General features: G+C 35.3%; 2 protein-coding genes across 5 annotated transcripts; one reads left to right on the top strand and one right to left on the bottom strand.

Moving 5' to 3' along the window:
* Positions 1 to 1368: 1368 nt before the first annotated feature.
* LOC129874960 (60S ribosomal protein L32-1) lies at positions 1369 to 3310 on the top strand. 2 transcript variants are annotated; one of them, XM_055950358.1, is made up of 4 exons: positions 1369 to 1474; positions 1566 to 1682; positions 2745 to 2926; positions 3036 to 3310. In XM_055950358.1, the coding sequence occupies exons 2-4, from the start codon at positions 1593 to 1595 to the stop codon at positions 3163 to 3165; spliced, it is 402 nt and encodes a 133-aa protein (XP_055806333.1). In that variant the 5' UTR covers positions 1369 to 1474; positions 1566 to 1592; the 3' UTR covers positions 3166 to 3310. The 2 variants fall into 2 exon arrangements, with proteins under 2 accessions (XP_055806333.1, XP_055806334.1); XM_055950359.1 differs by having other exon boundaries at positions 1413 to 1474; positions 1569 to 1682.
* An 825-nt stretch (positions 3311 to 4135) lies between these two features.
* On the bottom strand, positions 4136 to 14865 carry LOC129873792 (protection of telomeres protein 1b-like). 3 transcript variants are annotated; one of them, XM_055948972.1, is made up of 11 exons: positions 14569 to 14865; positions 10092 to 10228; positions 9022 to 9211; positions 8314 to 8378; positions 8052 to 8140; positions 6789 to 7070; positions 6395 to 6471; positions 6256 to 6314; positions 5313 to 5420; positions 5054 to 5206; positions 4136 to 4556 (listed from the first exon to the last, which is right to left on the bottom strand). In XM_055948972.1, the coding sequence occupies exons 1-11, from the start codon at positions 14699 to 14701 to the stop codon at positions 4341 to 4343; spliced, it is 1509 nt and encodes a 502-aa protein (XP_055804947.1). In that variant the 5' UTR covers positions 14702 to 14865; the 3' UTR covers positions 4136 to 4340. The 3 variants fall into 3 exon arrangements, with proteins under 3 accessions (XP_055804947.1, XP_055804949.1, XP_055804950.1); XM_055948974.1 differs by lacking the exon at positions 5313 to 5420; XM_055948975.1 differs by lacking the exons at positions 5054 to 5206; positions 5313 to 5420.
* Between the last annotated feature and the right edge of the window lie 357 nt (positions 14866 to 15222).

Raw genomic sequence — 15222 nt, 5'->3', positions numbered from 1 at the left:
CATTCTTTCGAGGAAATGAGATCTCTTGCCTTCTCGCAATTTAAATAGGAGAAAATGATATTGTAAAAATTATCAAACCAATTTTTTTTGTAAAAGGCTAGAAAAAAATTTCTCCTCTAACATTCTATTAGCATCTCAATACAAAAATGGTTGCCAAACAAAAAGGCTTTCCAGATTTGCATTTTAACATATCACTGCATGATAAATCGTCAACGTATTCATTCACCTCATGCCTATTTCTCATCCAATGTTATATCAAAATTTACTGGTTTATAAACAAAATATTTCAGCATTACAATTTTAGTTCTCAATGTGTAATGCACCTATGACTATGAGAATATATCTCACTAAAGCAAGAATAATCACGTCTAAGAAATAACTTAAAAGTCCATTTCACTCGAGCTTTCAAATGCATTAAAGTTAATAAAACAAAATCTGGGCATTACATTAGAACTATGAGAATTTATTACATTAAATGAATTGTGCCAAGTTCAGGAAGCTAATTGTGTATTTTTCCTAATAATAAAAAGTCTTGTTGGACATTGAAACATAGTTTTCTTCATCCAAATTTTGTATAGCCGATTGTTGTTGATTATTGACAAAATCTGTTTTCCTTTTATTGCCCACAAACTCAATATAATCTTTAGCCCCGTAATACAAATTGACCTTTATAGATCCTTAATTTCAATATGATATTGAAAATTAATCTCGAAGTTAACATAGCACACACATTGTTCACATGGACCAACAATTAGTAGTTTATTCACTAAATAAGTTGGAGTCCACTATGGTTATCTTGATATTAGGAGAAATGTAATTAAGATATGGTAGTAATTGAAGGAAAAAGATTGCAATTCACTCTAATCATCACCTTTGAGAATTTGTTATATTTTATCAAGTCAGTTGTTGATGGGTGAACAAGTATCTCACTTTGTGTAACGATGGATTTGATGTGATCGTGTCATTATTTTAATATTTTTTTCTCATTTTGTCTTTACTTAGTATTTAATAATCCTAATTTATTATTTACCTTATCTTTTATAGTAATTCTATCTCGTACCCTATTTTTTTTTGGTAGATTTATCATTCAAATTGTTGATATATGACATTATGTAACGATAAAGAATAATATAATCTATCCAAACATTATATTAATTACACAATACAATATAATACATACATAATATAATATAATAAATTATGAAACAATACATAACAATCACTCAAAAAAGTGTAAGGGACGTGCAAAGTCCAAAATGAATAAGTAAAAGAGAACATTTAAGAATGATACAAGTTACTTGGGCCTTAGCTCAGTTTCACTTGGACATACGGCCCATCGAAGAAAAGGCTGTTTGGGCTTTCACATCGGAAACCCTAGTTATTGCCCCAACTCTTTAGGTATATAATTCTACTACTCTCCATCAACATTTTTCTCTAGCAAGGAGTTAGCGGCTTAGCAGAAACCCTAGTTCCAGTTAGTATTCTCTCTTCCAGTTTGTGTCCTTCTTCATTCATATTCTGAATTTTGCATCTAATGTATTACGTCAATTACATCTATTTTGTAGAAGGTAAGGTAAGGTAGAACAACAACAATGGCCGTGCCTCTGCTTAACAAGAAGGTTGTGAAGAAGAGAGTGAAGAGGTTTATTAGACCTCAGAGTGACCGAAGAATCACTGTCAAGGTATATTTTTCTGTTTTGATTTTATTGTCTAACGTTGAATCTAAAAAGTTAATTATTTCGCTCTTGCTGGTTCCTAAATCCTTCTCTGTTGAATCTATATTGAATAAGTGTGACGTGTTTGGTATTATTTATCCCTTCTGCTTCACAATATTCTGTATTTACATTTGATTATTTTCTAAAAGTGAAATATTTTATGTTGAATCTGTCTAAGAGGAGAACAAATTGACCCTTCAAATCTCTTACTGCATTTCTTATCACGCTTGCGCTATTTCTTTACCTCTTACTGTTTGGAATTCTCACCTGATATCCTAAGGTAAATATGACTACATTTGATAGCTAAATTGCATATAGATTCAGCCAGTCAGGTCATTGTATTGTAAGTGTTCGGCAAACACCTTTTACCCAGTTCATCCAATTAGACAATGATCCTCCTGTAGTATAACGTAGGCATCCCTTTTTTATCTTTAGTTTATTTGGCTTCATCCTTCTGTTATTAATATCTTGCAGCACCATTTTTCTTCAAATAACACCCGTCTTTTAGTATTCGGCAACTGTTTGTTAATAGATGTCATTGGGTGTTTTGACTGTGAAGTGGCGGCTTTATAGTGGGCTGTTGTGGAAGTGGTGCTTTGTTTCATTAATTGAATATGATCTTGAAACTGGTGGCGATGCTGGTTTGTTCTTGAATGCCTTCTGTTATTGGAGAAGAATACTTATTCTACTCTTTTATGAGGGCATTTTTATTTTTCTTCAGATTAGGTGCATGGTTCAATTGCTTTGGCATAACCTTCATTTTTTTTCTTGAATAATGAAATGAACAACTGTAACCTTTTCCTCGACTAATTGGGTTCAATATTATTTTTTCTGTCTATTGTCTAAAAGAACGAAATGAAGAACTGTATTATTTTCCTCAACTTATTTAGTTTCTATATGTTTACCTGTAGTTTTCCTAGGATATCATGTGAATTCATGTGGAGTTTGTTGAAGTCTTGTGGTTCTTCAGTTGTATTTTGACTGAACAAGCTAACTAATTGGACCTGAACATGCAATTTTTTATAACAGGAAAGCTGGCGCAGACCCAAGGGTATTGATTCTAGAGTGAGGAGAAAGTTCAAGGGATGTGTCTTGATGCCCAATATTGGATACGGGTCAGACAAGAAGACTCGCCACTATCTTCCCAATGGCTTCAAGAAGTTTGTTGTGCATAATGCTAGTGAACTTGAGATCCTAATGATGCACAACAGGTAATGTGATATGCTCACTCACCTGTCACCTTTTTCGCACTATATATATCTACAAGTTTGATTTATCTTTTTTGTCTTGTCAACCAACATATTTCTCTTTCCTTGCCAGAACTTACTGTGCAGAAATTGCACACAATGTTTCCACTAGGAAGAGGAAAGAGATTGTCGAGCGTGCTGCCCAACTTGATGTTGTCATAACAAACAAGCTTGCTAGGTTGCACAGCCAGGAGGATGAATGAGCATTTTCGCTTTAGATGAGATCTCTATATTGTTTTAGTGTTTGAACTTGTTCCTTGTGTTTGCTTAATTAATACTCTGTTTTCCCCGAAGTGGATTTTGACTCATCCTATTGGTATTAAATGCTTAAATTTTCAGATTTTAGTACACCTTTGTGGTGACAAAGTGGCTGTAGTCATGTTAATTTCTGTCAAATCTTCATAATTTTGCTCTAAATGACGAGGTTGAATGTTGATGTAGCTCTTTATTGCACAATCTTAAGATCAAAATGTTTCTCTAGATTGCTTAAGAAGCATCTTGTTTGAGAGTTGCTTGTGATGTTGAAAATATCACGGTGACTCGTAAGAGATGTCAATCCAACTAACTTTAACTGACAATAAATAGTAGGGAATTGTTCTTCTGAATTTACTATTGTGTGGGTTCTGGTATTAAGAGATAGTACATTGTTTCGCATCTCTTAACGTAACATCTGCTGATTTTGTTTATTTATGAAACTGGTTGGGTCAAGTGCAAATGTGCTTCTTATCTAAAAAGTTAAATTATTAGCTTCCAATTAACTTGTACAATCTGTATTTAGTATACCAGTGCAATGATTTTGGACAGAATTTCAGACCATTGAAAGGAGAATGATATTTTGTGTACTTGAAGAGACGAATAAATCATTGGTTCCCAACACTCAACACATCAAATTCGAATCATCTGATGGTAGTCTGCAGTCGAGTATATTTTCTATATATCTTGTAATTTCGTCAGTAAACTACTTCATAATTTCATTGTTCACGACGTTTTATTTCTAAAAAGCTTCACCAAGTGTTTTCTTGGAGCAACACCAATGCATATCGAACTACCTCTGAGCCAAGTGGTTCGAGGGAATATCATGTATTCTCAACTTCCACATGGATGGTTCAAGCAGACTTTTTATATGATAGTGGTGACACCAAGAGGAAATAAAAGAAACGACAATTTAGAAAGTTAAGACATGGCAAGGAGCTTTAAGCTTCTTTTACTACTCAAAAGCAAAGCTATTATGTGCTAGCAGTACATTTACAGAAACAAAAGCAAAATAGGTTAGGTCATTCTAAGCTACTTGCTAGCAACTGCCTTAATACATTTGCAGAAGAGGCCAAAATACATACATTAATTGAAAGCACTGGAGGCATACAGAATGGACAATCTCCTATGCTTTCAGAGTGGTAGCAAAAATTCGAAAGTTCCTACTTCCCCAGACATCGCCGTCATCGATATGATAAGACTTTAAGCAACACCTGATCCAGGGTGGATTTCTGAAATGATCATTCATTTCACTACCATCATCGCCTTCAGAAGTTCCAAGCAACAAATTCCTCTTTCTTGTTAATGCATAAACAGAGTGGTAGCCATCAAAAAACTGTTCCTGGTAAGTGAAGTAGTATCACGTCAAAACCAAGATCGACAAGTTAGTCTGCTCAAACAATTAAAGCATGCAAATCAATTAGATTAGCAGATTTCTGCAATAATATAAACCAACAGAATATTTTAACATCATATTGATGTAGCACATCGAGGCTTGACATTCATAATATTCAAGGGCCACAATCTCATCATTTCCCCGATCAATTGGTGGATAATTTGGGAAGTAAATAGTCGTTTGTACAATATCAACAACCAAGACACATGTAATCTTCATTTTGCTTCAAGCTAACGAAGTCGAACAGTATAGTTATGAGTATAGGTACGTCATATCCCCCCTCCCAAATACATAAAACCATATATAAAATACTGATATCCAAGTCCAGGAAGCATTTTATACTGAGCTATGCCATGAAACACAGTCACCAAATGGCTAACAATGTGCTGCAGTATACTCAATAAAGATTGATAAAAGAATGTAAGTACACAAAGAATTATTACCGCATCCTCTTTATACAAATATGCATGGATTCTTGCTGTTGGATCCTCTAGGGTCAACCTGATCCTATAAACCCCAGAAGGGGAACGGAAATCTTCAGCTAGCCAAGGAAATGCCGCAACCACTCGAACTACACAGTGGAATTTACCTATGACCTGCAAGCAATAAGCTCAATGATGTCCAACAACGAACAATAACATACCCATTAAAATCCCACAAGTGCGGTTTGGGAGGGTGATGTGTACGCAGCCTTACTCATACCTTGTGAAGGTAAAGGCTGTTTCCGACCCTCAGCTCAAATAAAGGGGCAGCTCGGTGCACTAAACTCCCACTATGCGCAGGGTCCGGGGAAGGGTCAGACCACAAGGTCTATTGTACGCAGCTTTATCAAAATCAGTAAGACAAGGAAATACAACCGTGAAAAAGCCATATAATAAGCTCAATGATGTTAAGTGATAAAAGGTGCCAAGTCATATATGTAGTACAAAAAAAAGAATGTTACTAGAATCATTCCAACTCTATAGCTTCTATGAACTTTCTATGCTCATGGAGACGATGATGAAACTGAAAAAGGAACTTGCACTACATCAAGCATCAATTTTCCTCCCAGATATTATTCCCCATGTGCTCCTTTTCCACTATCACTAGTACGAGTACAGATACAGTATAATCAGCAAGAGAAATGAAACTTATTATCCTCATTTAAGACCTAAGAAAAGATATTTCCATAAGAAGCAACTTCACAGAGAGAAGTCATCCAGATCAATGGAATCAGGGAGGAATAACATAAAACTGACTGCTAAAATTTTCTCAAGTCTTTAACGCTGCCAAGTATCTAGAAGATTCACCCAGTTGATAACAATGAAGCTTTCTGGTACTTTAAAGAGCTCAAAGCATATCCATGCATTGCCATTTTCTTAAATTAATAGGATTTTTAGCCCTTTCAGCATCAATTATAAAGCAAATGAAATGTTAAATGTTTTGAGTGTGAAGATGTAAGGTAGTTTTAATACACTAGCCAGGATCAACTGAAAGCAAATAACGTGTTAGGATGCCAATGTGTAATAAAAGGGGACGAAGATGCAAGTTTTTTTTGCGACATCCAATAATTAAATTGTAAAGATAGTGTTAATATATCTTCAATACTTGGAATACTTAGAGTGCAAAAGAAGGAAATAATGGCCCAGTAAAGTGATTGAGATACCTTTGGATTCGCCAGAGCTCTCATCAAGGAGACAAAAGGTACATTAGGGTAGTCGGTCTCTGAGAATTTAGGAAATAAAAGAAATGTTAGAATGTGTTATTAAAGCATCAAAAACATCGCTTGAGCATACAAGGCAAACCTGTTATGTCAGATGGCCAAGGAAAGCTTGACAAAGGCATCCATCCCCATTTGGATTTACGACGCTCATCGTACTGGCTATCATGTAATTGCAAACAATTGAGGTAAATTCAGAGGGCATGGTATTGTAGTAGATTGTTACAAAACACCTTGCTGCCAAATATGGAACTGATAATTGTGGCGGGCATGAGCCTCCATGTTATGAAGTCATGGTCTATGACATGCTTGTCAAATAAAAATGTTGAACATGTTTATCATGCAATTGAATTTCACACCATTGTTTATTTTTTTCTTTTTTCTTTTCTGATAGGAGTTTCATACCTAATATAATTTTTCTTTGTGAAATTCCACCCAAGGTTGTACCATATATGAATTAAAACTGGAAGAATAAATACCTCATGCGCTGTAAAACAATGTCATCTTCATCAGATAAGTAGCAAACCCTAGTAAAGGGCATTAAGACAGCATGCCACAATGCTGTATGAAGTTCACATCTGATGTTAATTAGTTTCACCCACCGATTGCTCTTGAGAAAGTTAATGCCAAGTTTCTCGTTGCAACGATCAACGGTTACCCTCAAGACAGTTCCAAGTGGTGGCAAGGTACAGATAATATCTCTTTGCAAAGTGAAGTCCACAGGCTGCAACGGAAGTGGGTTTTCCATTTCTTCTTCTAGCCTGTAATCACGAAACAATTGGCCACAGCATATCAGGATCAGGTACCAAATCATCCATAACATATGCAAAAGCTTTCTGGAAAGAAGCAGGCAAGCAGGTATTCAGTTTACCTCTCTGAAGTAACTAGTCCAACAGAGGTTTGATTATATCTTTATAAGTACTGGAAGAAGGCAGCTATGCTAGAGGCCGTTTGAGGCTTTATCTTTCTTGGACCTTTTATAAGTAATATAAATCTCAGTTATCCAGGTAATTTGGTGATACTCATTAAGATCAGGAAGCAAACAAGTTTGGCTGTTAGTTTGCATCAAGCCAGTCTTTTGGGTGTCTTAGAGTTGATTGGTAGAGAATAAAAGTTGTGCTTGAAATATTATCAGAGAGCTTCAGCCTATTGAATTATGCTCTTAAGGCCAATTCTTTTGACAAAGCTACAACATCTCCACAGTCATAGTAGATCCCCCTCCCCCCACCAAAAAAAAATCCAAAAAGTCCAAATATTGGTCCATCATATCTAGAGTACTACTATAACACCAAAAAAAAAGGTTTTGATTCATTTGTTTTTGACTCAGCAATCTGCAGTCTCTTCACCTCCCCTCAAAGCATGTCTTGTTCTTAAGCCCAATTCTGAGATTGTTGTTTCAACGAAACTACCATTATTTCGAGAGAGAACAGCATTGAACTACGATATAAATCTAGTCTTTTATTACCAGAAAAATATGTAGTATTGCATTAAATAGATAAGAGTTTCCACTAGCACATACTTATTTCAGTTCAGTGGTGACAGTAGATAAAAGAAATATCATTCCAAACAGAAGTGCCCAATATCACATATCGCAAGCACAAAGTGGCCATTTAACTAATTCAAATATCCGGGGGAGTCCATCAATTACTCTTCCTGCACAAGTACCTCATATCAGGGGGGGGGGGGGCAATCACCAGCGTACTCCTAGCTCAAAGCCTGATTAGAAAGTAGAGAACACTCACTTTGTTTTGATAGTTACTGGTGGAGCATCCGTGCCATCCCACACGAGAAGCATCCACTTGTCTTTTTCAACTTCACATACGTGAACAATCTGGCATAAGGCAGTGAAATTTGCAATGGAAGTGTTAAGTGATTTTGAATGTAGTGTCAGTACCCAAGAACATGTAACCCATTCTGTGCTTGCCAATATATTCAAGATACATTTAAGAACAGTTATTTTAAGACTCAAAACTACCTTGCAGATCACTTATTAAAAAAAGGTACCTTGCAGATCAAATTGAAACGTTCTCCTTCTCTGATCTCTTTCAACGAATGTAAATCAGTCAAACCTATCAAGAAAATGAAGCATCTCCTGAGTACCAAGAAAATTGTGAGCATATTCCAAGGGAGATGGCAGAAAATTCAAACAAGAAAATAAATTAATTTACTAAAGAAAAAGGAAAAGCGCTACCAGAATACCAATGGCATCTGTTTTGTTCTCCTTTTCTTTTCTTTTTCCCATTATTTTTTGTTGGAAGTTAGGAAAGAGGGAAGGGATGTTTTAGCGGATCAATCTTTTAAAGCAAAACTGATGTTCAAAGAAGGACAGAGTTAAAATTAACTAAGATTATGTGAGAAGCTAAAGCAACTAGATAACTACAGGTAAATGTGCGCACACATATCTCGAACACCTTTCGCAGGAAGCAAAGTTAGCTGCTCCATCCTATGCTATATGGATCCATTCTTTGTCTTGACATGTCTGTGTCGAACAAGTGTGACAAGGGTTCTTCATGAAAATTCTTTCAAACTACACCAAATATTCATTGAATTATATGTACCCGTACATCCATAATGGACATGTACATCTAAACAGAATCATCAACTAGGATACATTCATTTATGCAACCTTCATAAGCTAAATAATTAATCGTTATGTACTTAGCTCAGAATTCTATTATAAGCATCACTCTGCAGCACTACTGATGTGAGTACCTGTATCAATCTTGTGATCAACCAACCACTTCATCAAACCCAGTATAAATTTCTTGTCTTGCTCTCTAGCATGATACTTAGAAGAACATTGGTAAGGGAGGAAATTTGAATTATTCTTTCCGTCAAATATTGCAAATGAAGAGAACTTCTTGTTGAACAAAGCATAAATATCAGGTCCATGAGTTTTCATCTGAAAGCCGAAGAATACCACTTGTAAGGATTGACACAACATTTTTACTTCCAGAAAATAATACTTAAGAATAATAAAAGTTCACTCAATCAGGCCAAGATCATGCATTCAGTTTGTTGGCCAATCCAATTAATGCTTATCTATTTCCTTGAGAAATTGACTTTTATTTGTTTCCACTTGGCCTTTGCCCATGATTTATAATAGTAGATTCATAAGCAGTTCGAATGTAACACAGACTAGAGGATGAAGGGCAGTGGAACAAGAAGTTGTCAATCTATTCTAATAATTTTTTAGAAGCAACAAGAACTTTCCCCTTAAGAGGAAAAGAACACACTTCCCCTTATCAAAAAACAGAGGATAAGAACACAAACACACTTCCAAGTGGCTTAAATATCCATCAAGTGATAGATTAACTGTAAAGGTGGCCCTCCTAATCATAATGTACGAAAATCAGATCCCACAAAAAGAAACAACAAAATCTCTGGTGAGCTGCTTCTGTCTAAAGGAGGATAGCTGAATCGTGAAGGATGCTAAAATATCAATCAACCGCTGTGGAAATAAAGTCTATTTAGTAAAAATACCATGAGCTGGTCCATTGAAAGTACTCAACCTATTTGACGTCCTTCCAAAATTTTGGGTTGGGAAAGGAGTGTACCTTTTTGAAAGCCAAGAATTCTAGGTAATGCCAATTGTAACTCCATATTTACACCTTGTCAAATATGATGCATAGTTTTCAAAAGAAAATCCAGTCCATTTCAACATTTATTTCAGGATTTAGTTACTCTAATGTAATTTCAACTTTACCATCACATGTAAAAAAGTTTAAGAATTTTTTATACCCAAAAGGCCAACAAGTAAATATTGGAGCAAACTTAGTTACCACAACTTGAGAGATCTGAATTATATCACCAACAGTCAGCACTTGAGGAAGCTTGTCCATAGTTTCGGCAAAAAAATTAATTGCAATCCCTGGGCTTGGGTAGGACTCATCAATTATCCTAATGGAGCAAAAGCAATCTACAAATACAAACAAAAGAAGCCAAAATCAAGCCCAAAAAGTTCATTCCACCCAATGTTGTGTAAAAAAAACACTTTGAGATATTAACTACTCCATATCCCAAAATGCGATGAGTACAACGTATGGCATTCAACAACTCAATGCACATTAATTTATCAAACCTGCTTTTAAAACGCTTTCCTTGAGCCGATGGTCTATCGGAAACAACCTCCCTACCTCACACGAGGTAGGGGTAAGGCTTGCATACACTCTACTCTCCTCAAACCCCACTTGTGGGATCGCACTCGATATGTTGTTGTTATAATGCATTAGTGCAAGTGCTGGTGGTGTATATAACAACTTAAGCAACAACTATTTGTAGCTAATGGTTTCCCTTGATGAAGTCGATCCATCCCACTCAATTAGCCACTCACATTGGTTTTTGTTGATCTCCGTAAAGAAGTGAATCTTTGGCCTAACTTAACTCAAAAGCTAGTTCAAGAGGTAAGGAATGTCCAAACCATATTAAGTAGATCGCTCATCTCTTAAAGCACAGATGTGGGACTCTTCACACACCCTCCCCTCAAGCCTAGGGTTGGACATCTAGAGCGTCGGCAATTTAATATGGGGCTACAACACTGGAAAATAAGAATTGGAATGAGTCCTACCTTGATACCATCTAAAGAAATGGATCTTGGGTCTAACTCAACCCCAAAAGCTAGCTCAAAAGGTGAGGATTGTCCATATTAAAGAGACCACCCATCCCTTAAAGCAGCTATGCGGGCCTCTTCACAATCTCTTTCTTTTCAGCTGCTATAGCACTTACATTTACTTGATTCTTGCTCAGTCTTTGTTCACTTAAGCATTCAATTGATCAGCCTGATCTAGGGTTTGCAAGTGAGCTGTGCATTGGAGTCATCTCAGCAATCTGAGTCTTCCCATTTGTATTGTTGTATTGTGTAGCCATCTCATCTGAAAACTTAAATTGTTACAAAGGGTAGACTTTTATTTACTTATAAGGATAACAACCTATTTCCTCAACTAATGTGGTTGTTCTAACAAATAAATTAGATATGTCACTATGTCCTCTCCAATAAACTAGGAACCTAGTGGAATTTGACATTGGTTCAAAGCAGGTCTATAAGATAAAAGCAGAGTTATTGGGACTTGAAAGATATAAAGCAAAGCTGGAGATTAAAGGGAATAGTCAAAGAGAAGGTATAGACTATACCTTTTTCTTTTAATCAAGGTGGCATAGACTATTTTATTTTTTTTGAAAACCTTGGTGAAGAGGGTATAGACTACACTAAAACCTTCTATCCATTTGTATTGTTGTATTGAGTAACTATCTCATCTAAAAAAATTAAATTGGTACAAAAGGTAGACTTTTATTTACTTGTAAGGATAACAACCCATTTCCTCAACTATGTGGACATTCTAACAAATTAATTATATTGTCGCTATGTCCTCTCCAATACACTAGGAACCTAGTGGAATTTGACATTGGTTCAAAGCATGGGACTTGAAAGATATAAAGCAAAGCTGGAGATTAGAGGGAATAGTCAAAGAGAAGGTATAGACTATACCTTTTTTTTAAAATCAAGAGGGTATAGACTATTTTTTTTTTTTTGAAAACCTTGGTGAAGAGGGTATAGACTATACTAAAACCTTCTATCCAATAGTTTTAGTTTATATTTTATAAAGTTCTACCCAATAGTTAGATAACAACCATTATGTGATTTATATAGCAGTGAAGAAGTGGTGGAATATATACCAACCTGATGTGAACAGCGCTTTCTTCTATGATGACTTAAAAAGGGAAATCTATACAAAGGTCTCTCAGGGTCTATAGTGTCTTCTCTTAGCCTCAGTGTATGCATATGAGGAAATCACTTTATGGTCTAACATAGGCATTCAACCAATTGTATACCAAGCTTTGAATAATCTTACATTCTAGAAGATTTCAGCATTCTCAGGATGAACATTCTTTATTCTTTAATAAAGATAATGACCTTTGCATTTTCATGCCTATATGCAGATGTTGTTCTGGTGACTAGGCCTCATGCTTCGGATCACTAAGCTGAAGCATTTTCTGGATCTCACTTTTAAAATCAATGAATTCGGCTCTTCGACTACTTCCTGTATTTGGAAGTCTTAGACACTGGCTAAGGTATTCTGATCAGCCATAGAAAATTCACTATTGGAATATTGGATAAATGTCATCGTTCAGATTTTCCTTAACCAATATTCCTTTGGACCCACAATTGAGTGTACTGCTCCTGATGGGAGTTTTATCTGATCCTACAATCAACAGAAGTTGGCAGGAAAACTGAACTTCTCGACTTATCTTCTTAGCAGGTTAGCTGCTAAGTCATTCATGCAAACTCCCAAGTCTTCTCACCTTCAAAGGAGCATTTCACACTCTTTGGTATCTGAAATCATTTGTCTGCCTAGGCTTGTTCATTTCAAATGATCTTTCTCTTTCTCTTCAAACCTTCTGTAATGGTGATTGAAAACTTACCCAGATTCAAGGGAGAATGTCAATGGCTATTCAGACATGCTTGGAAATTCTCCAATTTTATGGAAATCAGGGAAAGAAACTACTATTACTTATCCTGAGTGAGTACAGATTCCTCCAAAAAGTAGTTGCAGAGTTGTCTTGGTTGTTTAATTGTTTGTGGAATTTTCTATTACGTCTTACTTTTCTGCTGTCTCTTGTGACAATCAAGTTGTATCCACTTTGCTAAAAACTCTATCTTTCACAAAGGTGACTAGTACATTGAGCTGGAATGTCATTTTTCCTGAGAAAGTTACTTGATGGTCTTGTTTCTCTTTCTATTGCCCCTACCAACAACTAATCAGCAGATGTGTTCCTGTGAAGGCCTTTTCTGGTTCTAAACAAGTTGACATTGTTCCCAAGTTGGGGATTCTTTCTAATCCACCCACCAAATTGGAGTGTATGTGTCAATGCACCTTGAGCAAGTGCTGATGACAGAGGCGGATCCATGTTTTAAGCTTGTGGGTTCCATCTTTGCCACTGACACTTTGTTTGGATGATTGTTACGTATTGTATTATATTGTGTTGTATTGTATCGTACTGTATTGTTTTAATGAATACAGTGTTTGGATAAATTATATCGTTCTCTGTCGTTACATAATGTCACACATCCATAATTCGAATGATAAAACTTCCAAGAAAAGTAGGGTACGGGGTAAAGTTACTATGAAAAGGTAGGGCAAAAGATGAAATATAATTATTAAATAATAAATAAAGACAAAATGAGAAGAAAATTTTAAGGTAACGACGCGAACACACCAAATCGGTCGTTACATAAAATGAGTCTTTTCGTTGTTACCTAACAATGGATTTAAATGATACGATACAATATAATTTAAGTAACAATCAAAACAAAAATTGTATTCAAACTAACAATACAATACCATACAACGGGTAACAACCATCCAAACAAGGTGTGAACCAACAGCTCCTTTTAGTAATGGGTTCCCAACTATCAGTTTCTTATATAACTAACGGATTCTCAATATAAATTCAGGGTTCAGGCAAAAGTTACTGGTTTCCCCGGAACCCCCACCCAATACTCTAGATCCACCCCAGGCTTATGCCAAGCATAAGCAGCTAAAAAACAGATCTTTAGCTGATGGATCACTGTAGTTATTGTATACATTGGTGCATTTAAGTTCCTTTTTTTTTCTAATGGAGAAAAAAAAAAGAATAGTGACGGTTTTAGGTATTGTTGTTCAAATATATATACACATGTATCAGTTGGTAAAGTAATTGAAAAATGAGGATTTGATTCTCCTTCAGCTCCATTTCCTCTCTTTGTTTTCTTAGCTCAGTATGAAGAGAAGCTTCTCAAGCAAAGATTGAACTAGAGCTTTCATTTCTACAAAACGAATGATGGGTTTCCAGCAGACAAGAGCCAAAACGTCTAATTTTCTAGTTAATTTCAGATGCAATACCAAATTTTCATTCACATGATCTACCAATTAAAAACTGAAATTATAAAAAAAGATTAAAATGTCCTGAATATATTTTGAGAAATGCAGTAAAGGTGCAGCCCTCCGTTCCAAATGAGTGACTAACTTCCCGGTACAAACTAAAACTTAAAATATGACTCAAGTTTCATGTCGATTTCGTCCTTGTTTCTTTTCATTTTTCTACTAAATGTGGAATCAGAAAGTACATTTAAACAATAATACTCCTAAATCAAATATTTAAATACGTCCCGAGAAATTTATAGTCAAATACTAAAGATTATTCAACTATTCAAACAGGTAGAAAAAAGGGAGAAGTTGCATAAAATGTAAGGGAGAAGAGTATTTGAGAAGAAAAAATGACCAGTGCCCTTGGATTGCTTGGGAAGACCGGTTTCGATAACGACGCCGATGAGATTAACTTTCTGGTTGAGTGCAGCCCTAGCATCTACTATTTGAAGGAACTTGTAGTCATCCCGGCTACTTCTGAAACTCATTTTCTGAAAGTACTTCTTTAATCTCTCCCCTATACGTTCGTTTTCTGAAGAAAACACGGTCACCGGAGGTAAGTCGGAGAAATAGAGTGCTCGCCGAGGAAATTTAGGGCGCCAAAAGAAGAAGTGGTTCTATATTTTTATCTGTGCGGTGCATGAGCTCTTAATTTTTTGGATTTTGGTTTTTTTAAAGCCATAAATATGTCCCGTATTCAATATTTATTTTTTTAAAACTTAAATATCTATAAATAGATACTTAAATTTATATATAATTGAATTAGAAACACATATTTTACTTGATAACTCAGTTATTAGGCGGTATTTATGTAGTATTTTTTTGTGTATTACTACATCGTATAAATTGTGTGTTTATTTATTCAATTTTTATATAATTTTAAGTATTTATTTACGTGCACTAAATATTAAACAACATATATATTAGATGAAATTCAATTAAAATCCATAAATGTATTATATCTTTTAAAATTATTGTAAGTGTTACTTTAATTTGATTTTGAATAATA

Source organism: Solanum dulcamara, chromosome 11 (assembly GCF_947179165.1).
Source record: "Solanum dulcamara chromosome 11, daSolDulc1.2, whole genome shotgun sequence".
Taxonomy (NCBI): domain Eukaryota; kingdom Viridiplantae; phylum Streptophyta; class Magnoliopsida; order Solanales; family Solanaceae; genus Solanum; species Solanum dulcamara.
Note: the sequence above shows the minus strand (reverse complement) of the source record. Positions and strands in the feature narration are given on the sequence as shown.

Coding starts and splice junctions, on each gene's coding strand:
- LOC129873792 (XM_055948972.1), bottom strand. CDS start 14,701: ATGAGTTTCAGAAGTAGCCGGGATGACTACAAGTTCCTTCAAATAGTA. Junction 7,071..8,051: donor CCAGTAACTATCAAAACAAA/GTGAGTGTTCTC, acceptor TCGTGATTACAG/GCTAGAAGAAGAAATGGAAA. Junction 5,421..6,255: donor GAGCTCTGGCGAATCCAAAG/GTATCTCAATCA, acceptor TGCGTACAATAG/ACCTTGTGGTCTGACCCTTC.
- LOC129874960 (XM_055950358.1), top strand. CDS start 1,593: ATGGCCGTGCCTCTGCTTAACAAGAAGGTTGTGAAGAAGAGAGTGAAG. Junction 1,683..2,744: donor ACCGAAGAATCACTGTCAAG/GTATATTTTTCT, acceptor TTTTTATAACAG/GAAAGCTGGCGCAGACCCAA. Junction 2,927..3,035: donor ATCCTAATGATGCACAACAG/GTAATGTGATAT, acceptor TTTCCTTGCCAG/AACTTACTGTGCAGAAATTG.